At 45.4% G+C, this 25,610-nt stretch overlaps 1 protein-coding gene and 1 long non-coding RNA gene across 2 annotated transcripts in view; one reads left to right on the plus strand and one right to left on the minus strand.

Annotated features, from left to right (window-relative positions):
- The window catches only part of LOC149456631 (uncharacterized), a 187,249-nt gene that overhangs the window by 137,353 nt on the left and 24,286 nt on the right, over positions 1-25,610 (minus strand). The gene's annotated exons all lie outside the window — the stretch shown is intronic.
- The window catches only part of VPS16 (VPS16 core subunit of CORVET and HOPS complexes), a 205,314-nt gene that overhangs the window by 48,305 nt on the left and 131,399 nt on the right, over positions 1-25,610 (plus strand). The window contains exons 9-10 of the mRNA XM_089684706.1: positions 4,150-4,239; positions 4,558-4,652. Of these exons, the coding sequence (XP_089540832.1) occupies positions 4,150-4,239; positions 4,558-4,652 (185 nt within the window). The remainder of the gene's footprint in view (positions 1-4,149; positions 4,240-4,557; positions 4,653-25,610) is intronic.

The following is a 25,610-nucleotide window of genomic DNA, read 5'->3' on the forward strand; positions in this document are numbered from 1 at the left end:
TCGCTCATCTCTGTAACTGTTATATTTGCAAGAGAGCTCTTTTAAAAAAGCAACAGACTTATTGGCTGGATTTCTAGATGAAAATAAAAGAAAGAAAGAAAACCCAAAAAAGAAAATGATTGCAGCCTGCATATGTAAGGATTTGTAAATTGCAATAAACAAAATTTTTTTTTTCTATTATTGCTTTAAGAAGACATGAGCAATCCCTGTAGAAGAATCACTTGACAAAAATGTAAAGTCCCTCAAGGCCCTTTTTTGTGGGCCTTGTCATGCAATCTGCTTTTGCCTACATGGCTGTCAGCCAGTCTCTTGCTGTCTAGACGAAGTTCATGGGCCAAGACCCAAGCTCCATCTTAAAGTGGTAGTAAACTTGGGAAATGCAAAATCTGCTGACAGACAGGGCTTTTATAACAGAAGAGGCCCTAGAGGTCTCTTCTGTCATAAATCGCCTCCCGCCTGTCAGTGGGTAGTGTGATCTTCCCCATTCAGACCACATTTACAGTCCTTTCTGCATGCTGTGGCATTGTGACTCCTGTGCTCATGCGCAGGAGTGAAATCATTGCTGCCCGGCCATTCAAGCTGGTGAAGATTCGGAACCTGGAAGGAAGACCGGACGAAGATGGAAGCGCCAGGGAGCCGTGACAGCACAGCACTGGAGGGCTCAGTTTGTTGGCAAGTCTGTTATAATGTACTTGTATGCATACTAGTACATTTCGACTCAAACCTGAAGAGGGGCCCATTATTTTACATTGTATAAGATACTTTATTACTGCTTTAACCGATCTTGCTAATTACCACCACTTAGAGCTTTTACTTGTTGCCTCTACTGTGTGAACAGCCAGGCAGATACGCCTTACTGGGTCTTCAGAGTGAGCCTCCTCTCTGTCCATATGCATTTTGGCTAAAATGCTGGTCAGTTGAACTCCCATGCAAGAAATTATTTGAGCGACTGCCCTTTGGGGAGAGAATGTCTCTTTGTTCCCTCCTTGGTTAAGTACATCAATCAGATCAGAAGATCACCCTCCTCCCCTTAAAAAAGAAAGCTTGTACTTCTGTGGGCAAAACTACTGCTAAGGCTATTGGATAATGTTAATATTCCCATTGCACACATTCCTGGATCTGGCTCAGAAGTGTCGGGTTCTGCAGCAACATCCAGCTGGAAAACCGGAAACATTACAGGTCAACGTTCATATTTGCCAGATCATCAATGTCATTCCAAAAAGCTTTTTTTATTAAAGAATTATCACATTACAGAAGGAAATGTGCAACATTTTGGAGCTGCACAGGACCCTTTTGTCACATGCCTATTATGGTCAGGATCTTTTCAGGGCATAGGCCGGCTGAGTGATGTAAGCCGACAGTGGGCTGTTGGCTGAAAACTGTTCAAAGGAGTGCAGATGAACTGCATTCCTGTGATCCATAGGAGAAGTACAACCAAAAAAGCTTTAGCTATACTCATTAAATTCATGCCTGCATGAGGGTTTTGAGCCTGATGGTAACCTACTTTTGCGGCAGGTCTGTACACCCAGTTTCATTACAGACCATTGCAATTTAAATTTTGACATCAAACAGACTGAATCCTTGGACTGCCCATATGTCTGACCTGCAACCTGGTGCTGGATTCTGTGAAACCCTTTCCCACAAAGACAGTACAGGCTGGGGAGGAATCCTGGATGCCCTCCTGGTGCTGGGGACTTGGATGTTGGAAGAAGTCAGTCTTCCTATTAACATTCTTGAACTCAGGGTGATTTGGTTTTCCTTTCAATACTAGACCCCGCAGGTGTGAGGTCAACCGACAACAAGGCTGTAAGACAGGGCCTAATCAACCAAAAAGTATCAAGAATCAAGAAGTAACCAGAAGTCACGCTGCTGAAAGAGAAGTGGACTTGATCCTTATTTGGGTGGAATGGCATGTTCCAGCCCCACCCGCAGTCCACATCCCAAGTGGGGAAAATTGACTGGTGGACTTTAAGTCGCCTGTCTCTGGACCTGGGGGAAAGTGCTCTTCATCCAGAGGCATTTCAAGCCCTTTGTCAGAAGTGAGAGATACTGGATATGGATGTACAACAAACTGGACAGGTTTGTTATCGGGTCCAGGTGTTTTGGATGTGATCACTTAACCGACCACAGCTGTTATGATCTACCAGTGAGCCTAATTAATGTGAGAATACGTGCACGTGGAAGTAAGACACTGGCACAGAATGCAGTTTGCCAACTTCCTATTTTCTACTTTATTGAGGAAATAACAGTAACATTTATAAGTCTCATGACGCAGGCGAAGCATATACGATGATTGGGTGAAAAGTCCACTAGGTTTTTGTGTATTCTTCCATCCGTGTTGATATCTTCCAATCATTGTCCCCAAAACGACTCATTCCCTTTTATGGGGGGTTGTTTACGTTAAAAGATACTTTTCTTCTAATGAGTCACATAGGGTGAGACTCTGGATGAAGGCGCCATCTTAATTATCATTGTTCTGTCAACCTATATCTGATTGTTTACTTAAGAGAGTAAGGAATTTAAAAAGCAAGAAGCAGAAAGTAGCAAGACTATAAAATTGTCATTTTACTGATCATCTAATAGAACGTGGACTGTCTATCACAATCCACTACAATCCCCCCTTAACCACTTCCCAACCGGCCGTTGTATATAAACGGCCGGACAGTGGCACTGCAGGGTCGGGTGGCCGTCTATAAACGGCCTCCCCGCACCCTGCTTGTGCGTGCTCCCTGGGAGCGCGCAACACCGCGATCCGGTGCCCGCTGTGTCCTCCGGACACAGTGAAACACCGATCGTCGGACGGGACCTCTGTACGAGGTCCCGATCATGTGATCACTGATTGGCCAATCAGTGATCACATGCAAAGTAGTAAGCAAGATGTCACTTCTGACATCATTGCTTACTATGTGTGAAATCTGTGAATGATCACAGAGGTCACATGGTACAAGGCTATTCACAAAAGCCTTGTACCATGTGACAAGCTGTGACCAATCACAGCTCACTCAGTTCTTCTCAATGAGTGCAAGAATGCACACAGAGAGAAAGAGAAATGATTGCTTTTACATCCTATATGGGTGTAAAAGCAATCAGTGTAAAAAAAAAAAAAAAATCTTCATCACCCCTCACAAGTAGTACAGTGTCACCATGGTGACACTGTACTGCTAGGGTGACAGTATGTAAAAAAAAAAATAAAAAAATAAAAAATAATAATATAAAAAAAAAAATAAAAATGTAAAAAAAAGTTTAAAAATTATAATTTTTGCTTATAAACTAATTTGGATTTTTTTTTTTTTACTAAAAAGATAACGGAATAAATTTTGGCTAAGATTTATGATGAAATATTATTTATTTGCAAAATTTTATAAAAAAAACACTTTTTTTCAAAATTTTTGGACATTTCATTTACATAGCAAAAAAAAATACAAATCCCAGTGGTGAATAAATACGACCAAAATAAAGCTTTATCTATCTCAAAAAAATGGTAAAAAATTCATTTGGGTACAGTGTTGCATGACCGCGCAATTTTCATTCAAAGTGTGATAGCGTTAAAAGCTGAAAATTGCCCTGGTCAGGAAGGGGGTAAAAGTGTCTGGTCTGGAAGTGGTTAAAATGGCTATTTTATTCCTGACTGTCCCTATGTCTTTCTGATGTCCTAACTGCCTGGTGGCCCTCCCCTTGGAACTCTTTTAAGACGCATATAGAGCCCCCGAGTGGCTAATCCATCCCTAGAGTCTCGATGCGTCCTGAGAAGGCCACAGTCAGGCACTGTCTTTCCCTGCTTATACATGGCTGACCAGCATGTAGACCCTGTTTATAGTCAATGGGAGGCAGCTCTGCAGACTTCCAGCTGCAGTATGTGACAGTTTGCTGTGTCGCATTATGGAAATGCTACTGCAAGCTGAGTTTTCTTATTAAAGAAAATGAATTCCAGATGTGTAGTGAATGCTGCGAAATGGGACTTAACCTGATGAGTAGGGGAAAATGGTGATACAAAAATCAAGGATTCAATGTGATCTTTTACCTCTTTACAATTTGCTTTCGTGTTTACTACCACAATCTCACAAATATTAATGTAACTATTACTAATTTCTGATTTGCCAATAAATGATCAATAATATCTTTATAAAAATTTACTATTTTTCTTTTTAGGTGCATCAGGCCACAAAGTAAACAAATTGCAGTTGTTGTAATGTGGGACAAAATGCTCCTTGTAGCTGGAAAAGGAAACGATGGCATACAGTATCCTTATTTTAAATTGTATTTCACTGATCTTATTTGATGTAAATCCTGTTTAATTTCAACAGTTTTCTAACCCCATTAAAGGACAATTTATGCTTTGGAATAACTGATTTTCCTGGCTGTATTTTTATCAAGCAAACATTTGTTGACCGCACTGTCCTCTATATACTGCAACTACAGCATCTTTATATCTTGCTAAGTTCAACATCTCTCTTATCAAGTCACAATCAGAAGTAAAGTCCCTTGTGCTTTAATCCTCATGGTGGCTTTTCAAACTAATTGACACTAATGCTGTTAAAACCTTAACAACCAATATATGTTTTCATTGGATGAAGAAACCTTCATGGTTCCGGAGCTTGATGGTGTCAGACTTATTTCTCATTCAACACATGAATTTCTTCATGAGATCCCAAGTATGTATAGTATCCTTGCTAACAATATTATCATATATCAAGTTGCCTTTACGAGGCTACAGTTTGGAGGCTGTGTGTATGCATCTAACATCTTTTTGAAGTATCCAACCTTCTCTAAGGACATAACTAGTGTTTTAAGCAAGCACAGAAACTGTACTTCTAACATAAGATTTAGCATTTTCCTGGGGCATGGTGGAGAGATAGCTTCAAAAACATCACAGGCAGTCTATGGTTAAAATATAAGAGCCATAGGCACAGAACATACTGAACATTCATTTGAAAGAATATTTGATTTAGTAGGTTGTATCAACCTTTCTCAGACATGTTGCTTCAGGTTTCTTTTGCAATAAGCAATAGTAGATCTGATGGTGCCTGCATAGCTACGTGGCCATTGATTAGCAGAACCAATTTCATTGGACCAGTTAAACCTCTTTTCTCATCTTTTAGTAAGTAAACACTGACACCAGTGATCTTTTTACCTGTATGTAAGGAAACATTTCTACACTGACCACCAGTGTAAGTGGGCATTTCTACATTGGCCATCAATGTGTTGGGACACTGCATTTATCTTACTGTCTGCTTTTCTTTTATATTTTATATTTCATTTTACTATTACTACTACTATTACTATTATTCATTTTACAGTTGTGACTTAAATTGCCTTTGTCTTATAGAGCATGGGATGTTAAAAATGATCCACCTTGGATGTAAGATATGCTAGGTACACATTCTTTATTTTCATTTACTGATCACTGGTCGTAGGCGATAGGGTTATGCAGCTACCTTCAAACTATTGGACACTGGAAAACAGAAGCTGTAAGGACACTTGCAGCATAACCCTTCCTATTCCCAGTAAGCCTCAGTTTTTTGCTCATGTCGTTAGGTGTATGGACATCTCTCTCTGCTGTGAGTGAAGCAAAGTTTTTTTCTTTGTTATTTTATTCTTTTCTTTGCTAACTTTTTTCAAGCCCGTAGCTGTTCATAGCCAGTGTGGCTTTTATTTAGCAGCTTTCTGGATTAGATGATCCTACCCAGACGCAGCCAGAAAGAAGATGTGGGGCTGGCCTGTAATGTCGATTTAGGCACTGGATCCTTCATGAGCGCTGTCTTGCTTGCTATGCAATGTGTTGCTTTAGCTGCAGTGTCGAGGGCCATGGCACTACCACCTGGGGGGACCCTTTCCCTGAAGACCCGTTTGAGGAAAAAACTGGAAAGAACTTTCACTGTCTCATCCGACTGCCACAAGACCTTGCAGTAATTTAGGATTATACCCCTTTCTTGGGATCTCAAAATGCCGCAGCCACATAGAAGTTATTTTGGTTCACCAGGGCTGTGCCAGGAGGTATGGCCATCACCAATATAGGTTGCATGGCACCGAATGAGTTAATAAATCGCCCCCAGCAAACACATGCGATACCAGGCTGGTGGGAATCTCAGCTGCTGTCCTGTTTAAAATCAGTGACATTTTTTCCCTGGGTGATTCTGGGAGGTGCCTTGACCCTGCCAGAACTTACTGCACAGGCATTCACCAGTTTAGTCTTTGGGTGCATAGTTGGAAGTGCTCCTCCACTGCCTGTTTCCTACTGCACAATACAGCAATCCTTGGAGATTCTAGTCTTATTTTGCCTACAGTGACTAGTCATAAAAAGCCTTTTCAATTTTTGGGAGAGCATAGGTTGTTGGTATGCCTGCGGGTGTGGTTTTCTCAGCTTAATGGCAGATCATAAGTGTAGGGGAAGCAGGTAAAAGCCCTGTCGGCTCTCATTGAGCTAATGGCCCAGGGGGGAATGGAGGCACTGCAGGATCTTCCCCTGATTCTGATTTGTCAACTGTCCCCGATTAAGCCATTTCCCTCCTCAGGGACTGCTTCTGGTGTTCCTCCTTCTTCCTTCATTTCCAGGGTGCATTTCCCTAGGTTTGATTTTATGAGAAAGATGTCTGCCTTGCTAAAAAGGCCTTGGCTAGCAGAGGATGCAGGCAAGCTCCCTTTTCTCTCCTCCAGAGTCTATCTTTGATTCTCCTCTTGCGACTCCTATATTCCCTGAAGAAGAGGATGACTCCCTATCTGACTCTTTGCTTTGAAGGGTACCCAATCTGTTGATTGGTCTCCCAAGCTGAAGGATACTTTTTACTCATTTATGCAGTTCTCTTGCCTTGGAGCAGCTTGCATCGTCCTAGCCTAAGGTCACCAGTCAAGTTGCCAGCTAAAACATTTCCTATACACTCACTCTTGGAGTCTTGTATTTGTAACTTTGAGGTCTTGCATGTTGACTGGCCTCATCTGGAAATAAAACTTCATCCCTCCCAAGCGCTTTGACCTATTTACTATTTATTTCTTAACAAAAACCTTACAGTCCCTGTTGAAGATGTCCTGGTGCACAAGGACCATGTAGATAAGCAGTTGGAAACCTTTCTTAGGGGCTTATTTTCCTTGGTGGGCCCACTGTGTTGCCTGCCTTTGCCACCATATCAGTCTGTCAGACCTTGTCTGTCTGGCCTAGGTCATTGCCCGAGACCCTAGGTCCATCCTTACGGATTCAACTAATTTCCATTAGTTGGAGCATTGGCCCATTGTCTGATGTTACTGCGTGGACAGACTAGCATACGCTCTCCACAAAATTATCAAGATGAGACATTTTTCAGTGTATATGTGAAGGATACTTTGGCTCAAATACTGGTTTGTGGAGTTTCCTTGAAAAACACAAGAATTTTCCAGGTCAGTCATTGCTTCCCTTCAGTCAGGGGACCTGCTGGCCCCTTTGGACATCAGGGGTGCTTACTTATACATTTAGGTTATTCCACCATGTCAATTCTACTTGCATTTTGCTGTATGCACACAACATTTTCTGGTTGTTGCCCTCCAGTTCTGCCTTTCCACTGCCCCTCGGATCATCACCAATGTGTTTAGCTCCCATTCTAGCTCTGCTATGTTTTTAGGGTTTCCCGAAATACCTGGAGGACCTTCTCCTGAAGTGAGGGAACAGTCTGTCCAGGCCAGTGTCAGTCTGATGGTGCAGACTACAGAGCCTCATATGGATCATAAATCTCCAGAATTCCGAGCTGAAACGGACCCTCTGTTTTGAGTATTTGGGCCTGATTCTGGACATAGCCCAATTCAGGGTTTTTCTGTCCCCTGGACAAAATCTTGGTGCTCTGTTGCCATATTTGCACCTTGCAGTCGAGGCGATGCCTAAACCATTTGCTTTTGCAAAAGGGTCATGGGCCTGATAATAGTCTCCTTCAAGGCTGTACCATACACCAAATTTTCAACTTCCAACTCACCTATTTTGCTTAGCAGACTTCTGGCATTGGTGAACAAACACTTTAATCAATTGACACCTTGTGCACACGTATTTTGTATATTTTTTATTTTCATACAAATTTCGTACCAATTCCATTTTGTAACATGGGAAACTTCTTATCTGTCATAGCCCTCACCCCATCTTTCACCATTCCATCCACCAATTAAAACTGACTCCTGTCTGGTCTGTCTCCCCCATTATAATCTAATTCTCCCTCCCCCCTCGATATGGGCCATTAACCACTTCATGTCCGGACACTTTCACCCCCTTCCTGTCCAGGCCAATTTTCAGCTTTCAGCGCTCTCACATTGTGAATGACAATTACTCAGGCATACAACACTGTATCTAAATGAAATTATCATTTTTTTCAAACAAATAGAGCTTTAATTTGGTGGTATTTAATCATCACTGGGGTTTTTATTTTTTGCTAGAAAAATGAAAAAAGACTGAAAATGTTGAAAAAAAACATTTGTTTCTTAGTATTTGATACTAAATTTTGCAAATAAATATACTTTCTTCATACATTTAGGCCAAAATCCATTGTGCTACATTTTTTTGGTAGACATAACCCAAATCAGTGTGTATTATTTAGTCTTTTTGAAAGTTATAGAGTCCACAGACCACGGTATATTTATTTGAAAATGTATCATTCCTGATGTACGGACTACCTATATAATTTCTTGGGGCACTAAAATGCCAGGACAGTACAAATACCCCCCAAATGACCCCTTTGTGGAAAGTAGACAGTCTGAGGTATTTAATGAGAGGCATGGGGAGTTTTTTGAAGTTGTCATTTTTTGCCAATTTTTGAAGGAAATGATGAAAGTAAACAAAAATTTTTTTTTTCCCACAAAGTTGTCATTTAACAAGTTCTTTCTCTCACACAGCATAGGCATACTTGCAATTACACCCCAAAACACATTCTGCTACTCTTCCTGAGTATGGCGATACCACATGTGTAAAACATTTTCACAGCCTAACCACATAGAAGGGCCCCACATCCAATAAGCACCCTTAGGCGTTCTAGGGGCAAAAATTACATATCTAATTTCTTGACTGTCTATCACAGTATTGGAGGTCCTAGAGCACTTCATTTTTTGCCACGTTTTTGGAAAATGTGAACAGAAAATGAAAATGTATTTTTTTTTTTTATGCAAAGTTGTCAATCTATGAGATATTTCTATTACACAGCATAGGCATACTTAAAATTACACCTCAAAACGCATTCTTTAACTCCTGCTGAATATGGCGATACCAAATGTGTGAGACTTTTTCACAGTCTGGCCACATAGAGGGGCTCCACATCCAATAAGCACCTGTTAGTGTTCTAAGGGCAAAAATTACACATCTAATTTCTTGACTACCTATTGCCGTTTTGGAGGTCCTGGAGCATCAGGACAATGGAATTATCCACAAAATTACCCCATTTTGGAAATCAAACACCCCAAGGTATGTTTTAGGAGGCATGGGGAGTCTTCTGAAGACTTCATTTTTTGCCAAAAGTTTTTGGAATATGTTAAAAGAAAATGAAAATGTATTTTTTTCTACGCAAAGTTGTCAATATAGAAGATATTTCTAATACACTGCATAGGCATACTTAAAATTACACCCCAAAACACATTCTCTAACTCTTCCTGAGTATAACGATACCACACGTGCAAGACTTTTTCACAGCCTAGCCAAATAGAGGGGCCCCACATGCAATAAGCACCGTTTGGCATACTAAGGGCAAAAATTACACATCTAATTTATTGACTGTGTATCACAATTTTAAAGGTCCTGGAGCAGCAAAGTCTTCTGAAGACTTAATTTTTTTACACAGATTTTTAGAAAATGTAAAAAAAAAGTAGTTTTTTTTTTTAATGCAATGTTACCAGTAATAACATATTTCTAACACACTGCATAGGCATTCTTAGAATAACACATCAAAACACATTCTGCTACTTTTCCAGAGTATGGGGATACCACATGTGTAAGACATTTTCAGTGTTTGGACTGATTACTGGTCATTGCAACCTGTGTATCACAAAAATTAGCAAACATTATATATCAATAAAGCATAGTATAGCTTCACCTACAGCCTGTTCCTAAAAGCTTAACCTACTAGTACGGGTGTTGGCAACCCGCGGCTCCAGAGCCGCATGCGGCTCTTTTTCATCTTTGCTGCGGCTCCGGAGCACACTGCCCACCAGGTGACAGGCAATAGGGTTTCAGTGGTCGGCAAGCCGCGGATCGCAAGCCACATGCGGCTCTTCTGTGTGCCGGGCGCCCGCTCCCCTCCCTCCTCTCGGGCGGCCGCCTCAAAAGTCAGGACTCTTTTAATCCGGCCCGCGGAGCGTGGAACATTAGCTGTCAGGATGTAGGCGGGGCAGCCAGGATGTAGGCGGGGCAGCGTGACGAACTCCTCTCACAGTCCGCCCTGAAGACCGGAACACAGCGCGGGAACACAGCGAGAGGAACGCGCGGAGCAAAGGTAAGTGAATTGAGACAATATGGGGAATTAATTACTATAGGGGGGATGAATTACTATGGGGGATGAATTATTATATGGAGGATTAATTACTATGGGGGATGAATTACTATGGAGGATGAATTACTATATGGGGGATGAATTACTATGGGGGATGAATTACTATGGAGGATGAATTACTATATGGAGGATGAATTACTATATGGGGGATGAATTACTATGGAGGATGAATTACTATAGGGGGGATGAATTACTATGGGGGATGAATTACTATAGGGGGGATGAATTACTATATGGGGGATGAATTACTATGGGGGATGAATTACTATATGGGGGATGAAGCTAACTGCACGATCCTGTATATAGCATTAAGGTAAGAAACAATATATGCAGTGTCGGATTTGTTTTAAATGTTGCAATGGTTTTGCGGCTCCCAGTCTTTTTTTTTCCCTTCGGAAACGGGTCCAAGTGGCTCTTTATGTCTTAAAAGTTGCAGACCCCTGTACTAGTACATGGCTGTCCACATAGCACTATGTTAATTCACCAAGAAGTTGAACAAAAGATAAACCAAAGCGTACCTTTGGTTTCAGTGCAGAGGATGGGTGACACCAGTGTCTCGCAGGAAGGTAGCCAGTGGGATGTGCAGATGGGTCAGTACCCATGTCATGCATAGACGTGATGAGCAAACAGGCAAAGCAGTGGTCCAGGAAGAAGACAAGAACATGGTCCATAAAAAGGCCACAGTCACTACAGACAGCAAGCAAAGATGTGGTAAAAGGATTGGTCCAGGCAGAAACATTAAGCTTAGGGCCTTGGTTAGGTAAGACTGGACAAAGGGGTAGAGGCTTCATCCGACCCAAATCTCTTCGAAGTCTCTGGTCTCCAGATCCTGATCTGGGAGTTAAAAAACCCAAAGAAAACAAAAAAGTTTTCTCTGCTCGGCAATACTACTCTGGATCCCCTCACATACGTGAGACCCCTGTGTTGTCTTAAATCCCACTACTAAAGTGGGAGGGCAAAAGATCAGTCCAGGAGGCAGGCAGAGGCATGGTCGATTAACAGGCCGAGGTCAGTTCAGGCAGCAAGCAGAGGCATGGTCGAGTAACAGGACGAGGTCAGTTCAGGCAGCAGGCAGAGGCATGGTCCATTAACAGGCCGAGGTCAGTTCAGGCAGCAGGCAGAGGCATGGTCGATAAACAGGCCGAGTTCAGTTCAGATGGAAGGCAGGAAAATGAATTCAGGCAACAGGCAGAAACGTGGCAGGGAAATAGCAAACAGAGGACAAAGAGATATATCTCCACCGTACTTCACTAATGTAGTGCGGTATGTTAGATACGGAAGCACTCTTCTATACAGAGACCAGGCTTTGAGGGACACTGGGGACAGTAGTATCAGGTGTCAGATTGAATTCTATGTTTGGAGCATATCTGACATCTCTTTTGAGGATTGCGGTCTGTTTCGGTAGAGGGGACGATATCAGGGAAATGTCTTTCATGCAATCGGCTCACTGCATCAGACCGAATTTGTTCAGGTACGGGTCTTCCTTGATAGATGAGGGATGTGATAATCTCTTCCTGATATTGGAAGAAGGTGACAGGTCTTTGTGTGGACTTCTGGAAAACAATGTAGGAATTGTACAGGGCCATATGGAAAAGGTAGAAGGATACTTTTTTTATACCAGTAGATTGATCTTCTGTTGGGTATGTAGGGCTGTAACATTTGATCATTTAAATCCACTCCCCCCATGAACAGGTTTCGGATGGGACCGCGACTTCCTTGAATTTCCAATGAGCTGCTGTTATGGATACAGTTGCAAGAAAAAGTATGTGAACCCCTTGGGATTACGTGGAGTTTTGCATGAATTGGGCATAAAATGTGCTCTGAGCGTCATCTAAGTCACAACAATAGAAGAACACAGTCTACTGAACATAATACTACACAAACATTAGATGTTGCCATGGTTTAATTGCACATAACATGTAAACATTCACAGTGCAGGGAGGAAAAAGTATGTGAACCTTTGGACTTAATAACTGGTTGACCCTCCTTTGGCAGCAATAACCTCAACCAAACGTTTCCTGTAGTTGCAGATCAGACCTGCACAACGATCTGGAGTAATTTTGGACCACTCCTCTTCACAAAACTGTTTCAATGTAGCAATATTCTTGGGATGGTGTGAATCGCTCTCTTAAGGTCATGCCACAGCATTTCAATCGGGTTGAGGTCAGGACTCTGACTGGGCCACTCCAGAAGGCGTATTCTGTGCTGTTGCAGCCATTGTTTTGTTGAATTACTTGTATGCTTTGGGTCATTGTCCTGTTGCATCACCCATCCTCTGCGGAGCTTCAGTTGGCAGACAGATGGTCGTACATTTTCCTGCAAAATGTCTTGATAAACTCTGGAATTCATTTTCCTATCAATGACAACAATCTGTCCAGGCCCTGAGGCAGCAAAGCAGCCCCAAACCATGATGCTCCCTCTGCCATATTTTACAGTGGGGATGAGGATTTGATGTTGGTGTGCTGTGCCTTTTTTTCTCCACACATAGTGTTGTGTGTTCTTCCCAAACAACTCAATCTTGGTTTCATCTGTCCACAGTATATTTTGCCAGTAGTGCTGTGGAACATCCAGGTGCTCTTTCACAAACTTCAAACGTGCTGCAATATTCTTTTTGGACAGCAATGGCTTCCTCCGTGGTGTCCTCCCATGTACTCCATTCTTGTTTAATGTTTTCCTTATTGTAGATGTGTCAACAAAAATGATAGCATGTGCCAGAGATTTTTGTAGGTCTTTAGCTGACACTCTGGGATTCTTCTTTACCTCATGCAGCATTCTGCGCTGTGCTCTTGCAGTCATTTTTACAGGACGACCACGCCTAGGGAGAGTAGCAACAGTGCTAAACTTTCTCCATTTGTAGACAGTCTGTCTTACCGTGGACACATGAACATCAAGGCTTTTGGAGATACTTTTGTAACCCTTTCCAGCTTCAAGCAAGTCAACAATTCTTGATCGTAGGTCTTCTGAGAGCTCTTTTCTGCGAGGCATGGTTCACATCAGACAGTGCTTCTTAAAACCAGTAAACCCAAAACAGGTGTGTGTTTTTTAAGGGCAGGACAGTTGTCAGCAACACATCCAATATCATCACACTGATTGGAGTCAAGGTTGGCTCACTCCTGGCTCCAATTAGCTCTGGGAGAAGTCATTAAGCTAGGGCCTCACATACTTTTTCCTCCCAGCACTGGGAATGTTTACATGTTATGTGCAATTAAACCATGGCAACATCTAATGTTTGTGTAGTATTATGTTCAGCAGTCTGTGTTCTTCTATTGTTGTGATTTAGATGACATTCAGAGCACATTTTATGCCCAATTCATGCAAAACTCCACGTAATCCCAAGGGGTTCACATACTTTTTCTTGCAACTGTAGATGAAAGGACATACACATCCCGTTTGTCTCACCACTTAAGGGCCAGGATCTCTTCATTTCTCAAGCTAGCTGACTCCCCCCTGTTTAGCCTGGTGGCAACCAATTGTTGTGGAAAGCCCTTCCGATTGGGTCAAACTGTGCCACAGGCTACAGTGTCCTTGAGATAAAGGTGGCGGAAAAGGGGCAGGCTTGTGTAGAAATTGTCCACGTAAAGGTGGTATTCCTGATTGAAGAGGGGGTATACCAGGTCCCAGACAACTTTTCCGCTACTCCCCATATAGGCTGGGCATTCAGGGGGCTCTAGCTGACTGTCCTTTCCTTCGTAGATACGGAACTTGTACACATACCCTGTGGCCCTTTCACAGAGTTTGTTCATTTTCACTCCGTATCTGGCCCGTTTACTTGGAATGTACTGTTTTATGATCAGCCTCCCAGTGAAATGGATTAGGGATTCATCGACACAGATGTTTTTTTCAGGAGAATATATTTCTGAAAATTTTTGGTCGAAATAATTGATTAGTGGACGAATTTTATAAAGTTTTTCATACTTGGGGTGATCTCTGGGGGGGCACAGGGAATTAACGTTGAAATGTAGAAAGTGCATAACTGTTTTATAGCGGGTCCTGGACATAGTGGCAGAAAAGAGCGGCATGTGTTGAATGGGATTTGTCGACCAATAAGCATGCAGTTCATTTTTATTTGTTAGTCCCATATTAAATGTAAGGCCAAGAAACACTTTAAATTCTTCAACTGTAAGGCATTTCCACTCAAATGTTCGAGCATAACAGGAGTTGGGATTTTGAGTGATAAATTGCTGGGCGAAAATATTGCATTGGTGCACAACTGAATTCAAAAAATCTTCAGTGAAAAATAAATGGAAATAATCAATGACCGTAAAGTTTTGGGTTTCTGCCTGAATGCCTGGTTGGGCTATGAATGGGGGAATTATAGGTGCTCCTGATCCTGAAGGTAGCCACACAGGGTTTAAAAGAGCATCTGGGACAGCAGTATGGGCCCTAATCCTTGGTGGCTGACATGACACCCGAGTACTAGAACTTGCACTTACAGTGCTGGTTCTAGACATGTCAGAGGAAGGTATTGAGCTGCTGGTGGTTGCTTGCTGCTCCTTGGAGTTCCTCATTCTTTTTGTTGGAACACCTTATTCTGATTCAGAGAGTGAACCTCTGCTGTGTACTGGTTCATATACAGAATCTGAGTTTGACAGTGAGAGTTCTCCGTCACTTTCATCTGTCATACTCAGAATTTGAAATGCCTCCTCGCTTGTATATGATCTTTTGGCCATATTTTTGACACTGATCAGGACGCACTGGTATGGCAGTAATCAGGATGATGGTGTTGCAGTGAGGGACAGATATCTGGCTGCAGTTGGTTCACACCAGTCACTGTTGGGCAAAAATCAGAGATACCGTGAGCTGGCAGGTAATGTTTTGTGAGTGTGTGTAAACTGTGTGCAAAGGCTGAAAATTACTCACAGTTAGCTGTACTGGATCTCTCTCCTCACAGATGATGGCAGTGAACAGGATCCACTGGTGTGGCGGAGATCAGGGACACTGTAAGGTGATCAGGGACACTGTAAGGTGATCAGGGACACTGATTGGGCCACTGTATGGTGACCAGGGACACTGCTGGACCACTTGTGCGGCGATCAGGGCCACTGCGGTGATCAGGGACACTACTGGGCCACTTGTGTGGCAATCAGGGACACTGCTGGGCCACTTGTGTGGTGATCAGGGACACTGTGGCAATCAGGGACACTGTGGCGATCAGGGACACTGCTGGACCACTTGTGCGGCGATCATGGACACTGCTGGGCCACTGTGATGATCAGGACACTGCTGGGCCACTTGTGTGGCGATCAGAAACACTGCTGGGCCACTGCGGTGATCAGGGACACTGCGGTGATCGGGCACTGCTGGACCACTTGTCCGGTGATCAGGGACACTGCTGGGCCACTTGTGTGGTGATCAGGAACACTGCTGGGCCAATGCGGTGATCAGGGACACTGCTGGGCTACTTGTGTGGTGGTCAGGGACACTGCTGGGCCACTGCGGCAATCAGGGACACTGCGGCGATCAGGGACACTGCTGGACCACTTGTGCGTCAATCAGGGACACTGCGGTGATCAGGGACACTGCTGGGCCACTTGTGCGGTGATCAGGGACACTGCTGGGCCAATTGTGTGGCGATCAGGGACACTGCTGGGCAACTGCGGTGATCAGGGACACTGCTGGACCACTTGTGCAGCGATCAGGGACACTGCTGGGCCACTTGTGTGGCAATCAGGGGCACTGTGGTGATCAGGGACACTGCTGGGCCACTTGTGCGGTGATCAGGGACACTGCTGGGCCACTTGTGTGGCGATCAGGGACACTGCTGGGCCACTGCGGCAATCAGGGACACTGCGGCGATCAGGGACACTGCTGGACCACTTGTGCGGTGATCAGGACACTGCTGGGCCACTTGTGTGGCGATCAGAAACACTGCTGGACTACTGCGGTGATCAGGGACACTGCTGGGCCACTGCAGCGATCAGGGACAGTGCTGGGCCACTTGTGTGGCGATCAGGAACACTGCTTGGCCACTGCGGCGATCAGGGACACTGTTGGCCCACTTGTGTGGCGATCAGGAACACTGCGACGATCAGGGACACTGTGGCGATCAGGAACACTGCTGGGCCACTATGTGGCGATCAGGGACACTGACAATCAGGGACGCTGCTGGGCCACTCGTTGGGCGATCAGGGCCATTTTTGGGCGATCAATGCCACTTGTGGGCGATCAATGCCACTTGTGTGCGATCAGGGACACTTGTGGGGCACTTGGGCAATCAGGGCCACTTGTGGGCGATCAATGCCACTTGTGGGCGATCAGGGACACTTGTGGGGGCAATCAGGGCCACTTGTGGGCAATCAGGGACACTTGTGGGGGTGATCAGGTGTCACTGAGGTGGAGGGCAGTTAGCTACTACCTCTTCTTTGCTCCTTCTCCTCTCACAGACAACTCCGTGTGAGGAGAAGGAGGCGGAAGCCGCACTATGCGGCTTTTGTTTACACTTAAGACTGTGTCCTTATTGGACACAGCTGATCACATGGTATAGGACCGATTTCATTGGTCCTATACCATGTCACGTGATCCACCGTGTCCGTCGGACTCGGCGATCATCGGGCTCGCGGGTGCGCGCTCTAGGAGCGGCGCACGAGCCTCAGATACAAGGTGCCATTTAGAAACGGCAACCCACTCCTGGAGGTGTCCCGTCCTGCCATTCATAAACAGCGGCCGGACGGGAAGTGGTTAATGTTCCTGGCTATGTTCTTTTTCGGAGAGACAGGGTAAAAAGGAAAGGTGGTGGTATCTGTCTCTATGTGAGAAGTGATCTCAGAGTGCGTGTGAAAGAGGACCTAGTTGATGGAGAGTGTGATGAGGCTGAAGTATTACGGGTGAAACTGCACATGGGGGTGCGTACTACAAAGGTAATCATTGGCGTTTGTTATAGGCCAACCAGTGTTAATGAGGAGGTGGAAACTCAGCTCCTTGCACATATTGAAAGGGCTGCAAGGGCTGGGATAGTGATAATAATGGGGGATTTTAACTACCCGGAAATTGACTGGATTAATGGTACTGCAGGAACAGTTAAAGGGCAAAAATGTATAAACCTACTACAGGACAATTTTACGGTACAGTTCATAGAGGCCCCTACTAGGAATGATGCTCTGCTGGACCTGGTAATCTCAAACCATGCAGAGCTTATTACGAATGTCCATATAAAAGAACACCTGGGTAATAGTGACCATAACATGATTTCATTAATTGTTAACTGTAAACAACAAGCACATACGGGAAAAATAAAAATGCTAAGAAAAAAAAGACTATGTAAACACACTACAAAGGGTTAACTGTGCGCTGTGAGTGTTTTACTAGGGGGAGGGGGGGGGGGTGTTTTCTTCACTGTAAGCACACTGATGGGGATGGCTGTACTGTGCACAGTCATCCCGAGCAGTGTGCTCGAGCTGACAGGAGGAAGATTGTTTGTAAACAAAACAATCTTCCTCCCCGTCGGAGATGCTCGGTAATCACTGGGTGCCAGCGGGTAATTACCGGCCGAGACCTGGTGATTGACATCTGCAGCTGCAAATGGCGGTGCAAGTAGGGCACGCACGTGGCTCTTCTGCGCCCCCTACCCGGAAATGCGAAATCACATATATATACGTGATTCTGCGAACAGGTGCCACCCTGTAGCAGTATATCTGCTATTGGGTGGTACTTAAGCGGTTAAATATAAAAATGAAGGAATGCTATGATCGTTTAAACATTACTATGAATATGACAGAATAAGCAAAAAGGAAGTAAAGGCCGCAAAAATTGAAAACAAACAACAGTGTGCAGAAGATAGCAGAACCAACCCCCAAAAAATTCTTCAAATATATTAATAGTAAAAAGGTTCGGTCCGAGCATGTAGGCCCTTTACAAAATAATCTAGAGTGGGTGACTGGGGACAAAGAGAAGACAAATTTATTAAATACCTTCTTCAGCTCTCTGTGTATAAAGGAGCATGGGGGAGCTCTTGTCCATAATGACCATGGTATTGATACAGCTCCAGATGATCCACATTGGCTCACAAGTGATATGATCCAGAAATATTTAGACAGTATAAAGGTGAATAAAGCACCTGGACAGGGTGGCATGCTTTTTAATTTCGAAGCCATTGTTTCTAATTTTTAGGGACTCTTTAATGACTGGCATAGTACCACTGGATTGGCGTAAGGCCAATGTGGTGCCAATATTTAAAAAGGGTCAAAATCTTTACCAAGTAATTATAGGCCTGTTAGTTTAACTTCTGTACACCCTGTTCCAAATTATTATGCAAATGATATTTTTCTCATTTACCTAAATAATTGATGTAAATAACAGTCAGCATAATTCTCATGTTATCAACTATTAAGAGTACAATTCAAGTTTTATTGAACAAACCTCCTATTGATAACAGTATTTTTTTTAAACATAAAAAACTTACAATGCACTGTTCCAAATTATTACGCACAGTAAGTTTCAAAACACTTTATAGGTTGTAAAGAACTGAAAATTGTCATTTGTGTTTGCAGCATATTTACTGAAATCAAAAACTATTTCAATCAAACTTTTAACAACATTTTAACTTTTTAAACCTTTTAACATAGGACCCCTTATTTGATAGCAGCTTCACAAGTCTTGCATCCATTGAACTTGTGAGTTTTTGGACAGTTTCTGCTTGAATTTGTTTGCAAGATGTCAGAATAGCCTCCCAGAGCTGCTGTTTGGATGTAAACTGCCTCCCACCCTCATAGATCTTTTGCTTGAGGATGCTCCAAAGGTTCTCAATAGGATTGAGGTCAGGGGAGGATGGAGGCCACACCATGACTTTCTCTTTTTTTATCCCCATAGCAGCCATTGATGCAGAGGTATTCTTTGCAGCATGATATGGTACGTTGTCATTAGAGATGTGAATCGAAGTAGGCGAAGTGGAATTCGAGTCGAATATTGGAAAATTTTAGATTCGCGCCGAATCCGAAAAATAGCCTACTTCATTTCCTAAAATGGCGGCGGACATGTGCGGCGACGGAGCGGGGATGTCTGGGAAGGCGCGCAGACAAGGCGCGCTGACCCATAATGCATTCCTTAATGACATGTGATCGCATTAGCCAATCAGCAGCCAGGCAGCCAGCACTGTGTAATGGTCGAGCTATAAATAGCGGCCATTTTAGAATTCTTCATTTGCCTCCAGTCATTCAAGAGAGGCAGACCGCTCTGTATTAGGGACAGAGTTAGGGCCACAGAAACGTTACTTGGGGACAGAGAAACGTTACTTAGGGACAGAGAAGCATTACTCAGGGCCACAGAATCGTTACTTAGGGCCAAAGAAACGCTAGTTAGGGCCACAGAATTGTTACTCAGGGACAGACAGAATTGTTACTGAGTGCCAGAGAATTGTTACTTAGGGCCACAGAAACGTTAGTTAGGGCCACAGAATTGTTACTCAGGGACAGACACAGAATTGTTACTGAGGGCCACAGAACTGTTACTTAGGGCCACAGAAACGTTATTAGGGCCACAGAATTGTTACTCAGGGACAGACAGAATTGTTACTGAGTGCCAGAGAATTGTTACTTAGGGCCACAGAAACGTTAGTTAGGGCCACAGAATTGTTACTCAGGGACAGACACAGAATTGTTATTGAGGGCCACAGAACTGTTACTTAGGGCCACAGAAACGTTAGTTAGGGCCACAGAATTGTTACTCAGGGACAGACAGAATTGTTACTGAGTGCCAGAGAATTGTTACTTAGGGCCACAGAAACGTTAGTTAGGGCCACAGAATTGTTACTCAGGGACAGACACAGAATTGTTACTGAGTGCCACAGAACTGTTACTTAGGGCCACAGAAACGTTAGTTAGGGCCACAGAATTGTTACTCAGGGACAGACACAGAATTGTTACTGAGGGCCACAGAATTGTTACTTAGGGCCACAGAAACGTTACTCAGGGACACAGAATTGTTACTGAGGGCCACAGAACTCTTACTTAGGGCCACAGAAACGTTAGGGCCACAGAATTGTTACTCGGACAGACACAGAATTGTTACTGAGGGCCACAGAATTGTTACTGAGGGCCACAAAACCGTTACTTAGGGCCACAGAATTGTTACTCAGGGACACAGAATTGTTACTGAGGGCCACAGAACCGTTACTTAGGGCCACAGAATTGTTACTCAGGGGCACAGAATTGTTACTTAGGGCCACAGAAACGTTACTCAGGGACACAGAATTGTTACTGAGGGCCACAGAACTGTTACTTAGGGCCACAGAAACGTTACTCAGGGACACAGAATTGTTACTGAGGGCCACAGAACCGTTACTTAGGGCCACAGAATTGTTACTCAGGGACAGACACAGAATTGTTACTGAGGGACACAGAATTGTTACTGAGGGACACAGAATTGTTACTGAGGGACACAGAATTGTTACTGAGGGACACAGAATTGTTACTGAGGGACACAGAATTGTTACTGAGGGCCACATAATTGTTACTGAGGGCCACAGAACCGTTACTTAGGGCCACAGAATTGTTACTCAGGGACACAGAATTGTTACTGAGGGCCACAGAACCGTTACTTAGGGCCACAGAATTGTTACTCAGGGACAGACACAGAATTGTTACTGAGGGCCACAGAATTGTTACTTAGGGCCACAGAATTGTTACTTAGGGCCACAGAATTGTTACTTAGGGCCACAGAAACGTTACTCAGGGACACAGAATTGTTACTCAGGGACAGACACAGAATTGTTACTCAGGGACAGACACAGAATTGTTACTGAGGGCCACAGAATTGTTACTTAGGGCCACAGAAACGTTACTCAGGGACACAGAATTGTTACTCAGGGACAGACACAGAATTGTTACTCAGGGACAGACACAGAATTGTTACTCAGGGACAGACACAGAATTGTTACTTAGGGCCACAGAAACGTTACTCAGGGACACAGAATTGTTACTCAGGGACAGACACAGAATTGTTACTCAGGGACAGACACAGAATTGTTACTGAGGGCCACAGAATTGTTACTTAGGGCCACAGAATTGTTACTCAGGGACAGACACAGAATTGTTACTCAGGGACAGACACAGAATTGTTACTGAGGGACACAGAATTGTTACTGAGGGACACAGAATTGTTACTGAGGGACACAGAATTGTTACTGAGGGACACAGAATTGTTACTGAGGGACACAGAATTGTTACTGAGGGACACAGAATTGTTACTGAGGGCCACAGAATTGTTACTGAGGGACACAGAATTGTTACTGAGGGACAGACACAGAATTGTTACTCAGGGACAGACACAGAATTGTTACTGAGGGACACAGAATTGTTACTGAGGGACACAGAATTGTTACTGAGGGCCACAGAATTGTTACTGAGGGCCACAGAATTGTTACTGAGGGCCACAGAATTGTTACTGAGGGCCACAGAACCGTTACTTAGGGCCACAGAATTGTTACTCAGGGACAGACACAGAATTGTTACTCAGGGACACAGAATTGTTACTGAGGGCCACAGAACCTTTACTTAGGGCCACAGAAACGTTACTCAGGGACAGACACAGAATTCTTACTCAGGGACAGACACAGAATTGTTACTCAGGGACACAGAATTGTTACTGAGGGACACAGAATTGTTACTGAGGGCCACAGAATTGTTACTCAGGGACACAGAATTGTTACTGAGGGACACAGAATTGTTACTGAGATACACAGAATTGTTACTGAGGGACACAGAATTGTTACTGAGGGACACAGAATTGTTACTGAGGGACACAGAATTGTTACTGAGGGACACAGAATTGTTACTCAGGGACACAGAATTGTTACTCAGGGACACAGAATTGTTACTCAGGGACAGACACAGAATTGTTACTTAGGGCCACAGAACTGTTACTTAGGGCCACAGAACTGTTACTTAGGGCCACAGAACTGTTACTTAGGGCCACAGAACTGTTACTTAGGGCCACAGAAACGTTACTCAGGGACACAGAATTGTTACTCAGGGACACAGAATCGTTTAATTAAAGAGTATGTCAGACAACATGCAGAGGAGTGGCAGAGGAGGCAATGTTTTAGGAGCGAGCAGACGTGGCAGCAGAGGAAGGGGTCGAGGCAGCACTATTCGCAGCCAGAGGCTAGTGCTCCCGGTGTCATCCAGTACAGTGAGGAAGAGCTAACAGAGGGCGGTCAGGAACGGGGGGAGACATCCGCCTCTTCAGCAGCCAGGCGAAGAAGTAGTGGCGAGGAGAGTGGCTCGGTAGCCGGTGTAGAGACAGGTCTGTCTCCTGACCCACACGCAGCCGAGGGGGCTAGTAGTGAGGCGGAGACCCTAATTGATGATGATGAGGCTGATCGCACTTGGCAGCCTCGTCGTCATCAGACTATTGCTTCCGCATCATCAGGAGAAGAGGGTGGCAGCTTGGCAGCGAGCAAAACAGTCGGTGGGTTGTCTCCATCGCCACACTCTGCCATGTGCCACTTTCAGGTCTCCTCACACACTGCTGGTGTGTTGAATTTTTTGACATAGGGTGCTGGCAGATTACGGGCCTCCCATAGCTGCTGCCAGGCCCCTAATCTGCCATGGGCCCCTATATACCGCCTCCTCATGCTGCTGCCAAGTCCAGAGTCTCTCATGGGTCCCTGTACGGCCTCCCATTGCTGCTGTCTCCATCGCCACACTCTGCCATGTGCCACTTTCAGGTCTCCTCACACACTGCTGGTGTGTTGAATTTTTTGACATAGGGTGCTGGCAGATTACGGGCCTCCCATAGCTGCTGCCAGGCCCCTAATCTGCCATAGGCCCCTATATACCGCCTCCTCATGCTGCTGCCAGGTCCAGAGTCTGTCATGGGTCCCTGTACGGCCTCCCATTGCTGCTGTCTCCATCGCCACACTCTGCCATGTGCCACTTTCAGGTCTCCTCACACACTGCTGGTGTGTTGAATTTTTTGACATAGGGTGCTGGCAGATTACGGGCCTCCTATAGCTGCTGCCAGGCCCCTAATCTGCCATAGGCCCCTATATACCGCCTCCTCATGCTGCTGCCAAGTCCAGAGTCTGTCATGGGTCCCTGTACGGCCTCCCATTGCTGCTGTCTCCATCGCCACACTCTGCCATGTGCCACTTTCAGGTCTCCTCACACTGCTGGTGGGTTCCATTTTGTCATAGGGTGCTGGCAGATTACGGGCCTCCTATAGCTGCTGCCAGGCCCCTATTCTGCCATAGGCCCCTATATACTGCCTCCTCATGCTGCTGCCAGGTCCAGAGTCTGTCATGGGTCCCTGTACGGCCTCCCATTGCTGCTGTCTCCATCGCCACACTCTGCCATGTGCCACTTTCAGGTCTCCTCACACACTGCTGGTGTGTTGAATTTTTTGACATAGGGTGCTGGCAGATTACGGGCCTCCCATAGCTGCTGCCAGGCCCCTAATCTGCCATAGGCCCCTATATACCGCCTCCTCATGCTGCTGCCAGGTCCAGAGTCTGTCATGGGTCCCTGTACGGCCTCCCATTGCTGCTGTCTCCATCGCCACACTCTGCCATGTGCCACTTTCAGGTCTCCTCACACACTGCTGGTGTGTTGAATTTTTTGACATAGGGTGCTGGCAGATTACGGGCCTCCCATAGCTGCTGCCAGGCCCCTAATCTGCCATAGGCCCCTATATACCGCCTCCTCATGCTGCTGCCAGGTCCAGAGTCTGTCATGGGTCCCTGTACGGCCTCCCATTGCTGCTGTCTCCATCGCCACACTCTGCCATGTGCCACTTTCAGGTCTCCTCACACACTGCTGGTGTGTTGAATTTTTTGACATAGGGTGCTTGCAGATTACGTGCCTCCCATAGCTGCTGCCAGGCCCCTAATCTGCCATAGGCCCCTATATACTGCCTCCTCATGCTGCTGCCAGGTCCAGAGTCTGTCATGGGTCCCTGTACGGCCTCCCATTGCTGCTGTCTCCATCGTCACACTCTGCCATGTGCCACTTTCAGGTCTCCTCACACACTGCTGGTGTGTTGAATTTTTTGACATAGGGTGCTGGCAGATTACGGGCCTCCCATAGCTGCTGCCAGGCCCCTAATCTGCCATAGGCCCCTATATACCGCCTCCTCATGCTGCTGCCAGGTCCAGAGTCTGTCATGGGTCCCTGTACGGCCTCCCATTGCTGCTGTCTCCATCGCCACACTCTGCCATGTGCCACTTTCAGGTCTCCTCACACACTGCTGGTGTGTTCAGTTTTTTGACATAGGGTGCTGGCAGATTACGGGCCTCCCATAGCTGCTGCCAGGCCCCTAATCTGCCATAGGCCCCTATATACCGCCTCCTCATGCTGCTGCCAAGTCCAGAGTCTGTCATGGGTCCCTGTACGGCCTCCCATTGCTGCTGTCTCCATCGCCACACTCTGCCATGTGCCACTTTCAGGTCTCCTCACACTGCTGGTGGGTTCCATTTTGTCATAGGGTGCTGGCAGATTACGGGCCTCCTATAGCTGCTGCCAGGCCCCTAATCTGCCATAGGCCCCTATATACCGCCTCCTCATGCTGCTGCCAGGTCCAGAGTCTGTCATGGGTCCCTGTACGGCCTCCCATTGCTGCTGTCTCCATCGCCACACTCTGCCATGTGCCACTTTCAGGTCTCCTCACACACTCCTGGTGTGTTGAATTTTTTGACATAGGGTGCTGGCAGATTACGGGCCTCCCATAGCTGCTGCCAGGCCCCTAATCTGCCATAGGCCCCTATATACCGCCTCCTCATGCTGCTGCCAGGTCCAGAGTCTGTCATGGGTCCCTGTACGGCCTCCCATTGCTGCTGTCTCCATCACCACACTCTGCCATGTGCCACTTTCAGGTCTCCTCACACACTGCTGGTGTGTTGAATTTTTTGACATAGGGTGCTGGCAGATTACGGGCCTCCCATAGCTGCTGCCAGGCCCCTAATCTGCCATAGGCCCCTATATACCGCCTCCTCATGCTGCTGCCAGGTCCAGAGTCTGTCATGGGTCCCTGTACGGCCTCCCATTGCTGCTGTCTCCATCGCCACACTCTGCCATGTGCCACTTTCAGGTCTCCTCACACACTGCTGGTGTGTTCAGTTTTTTGACATAGGGTGCTGGCAGATTACGGGCCTCCCATAGCTGCTGCCAGGCCCCTAATCTGCCATAGGCCCCTATA

The sequence above is a fragment of the Staurois parvus genome, unplaced genomic scaffold, assembly GCF_062004578.1.
Source record: "Staurois parvus isolate SC_StPar_1 unplaced genomic scaffold, SC_StPar_1.0 ptg000353l, whole genome shotgun sequence".
Taxonomy (NCBI): Eukaryota; Metazoa; Chordata; class Amphibia; order Anura; family Ranidae; genus Staurois; species Staurois parvus.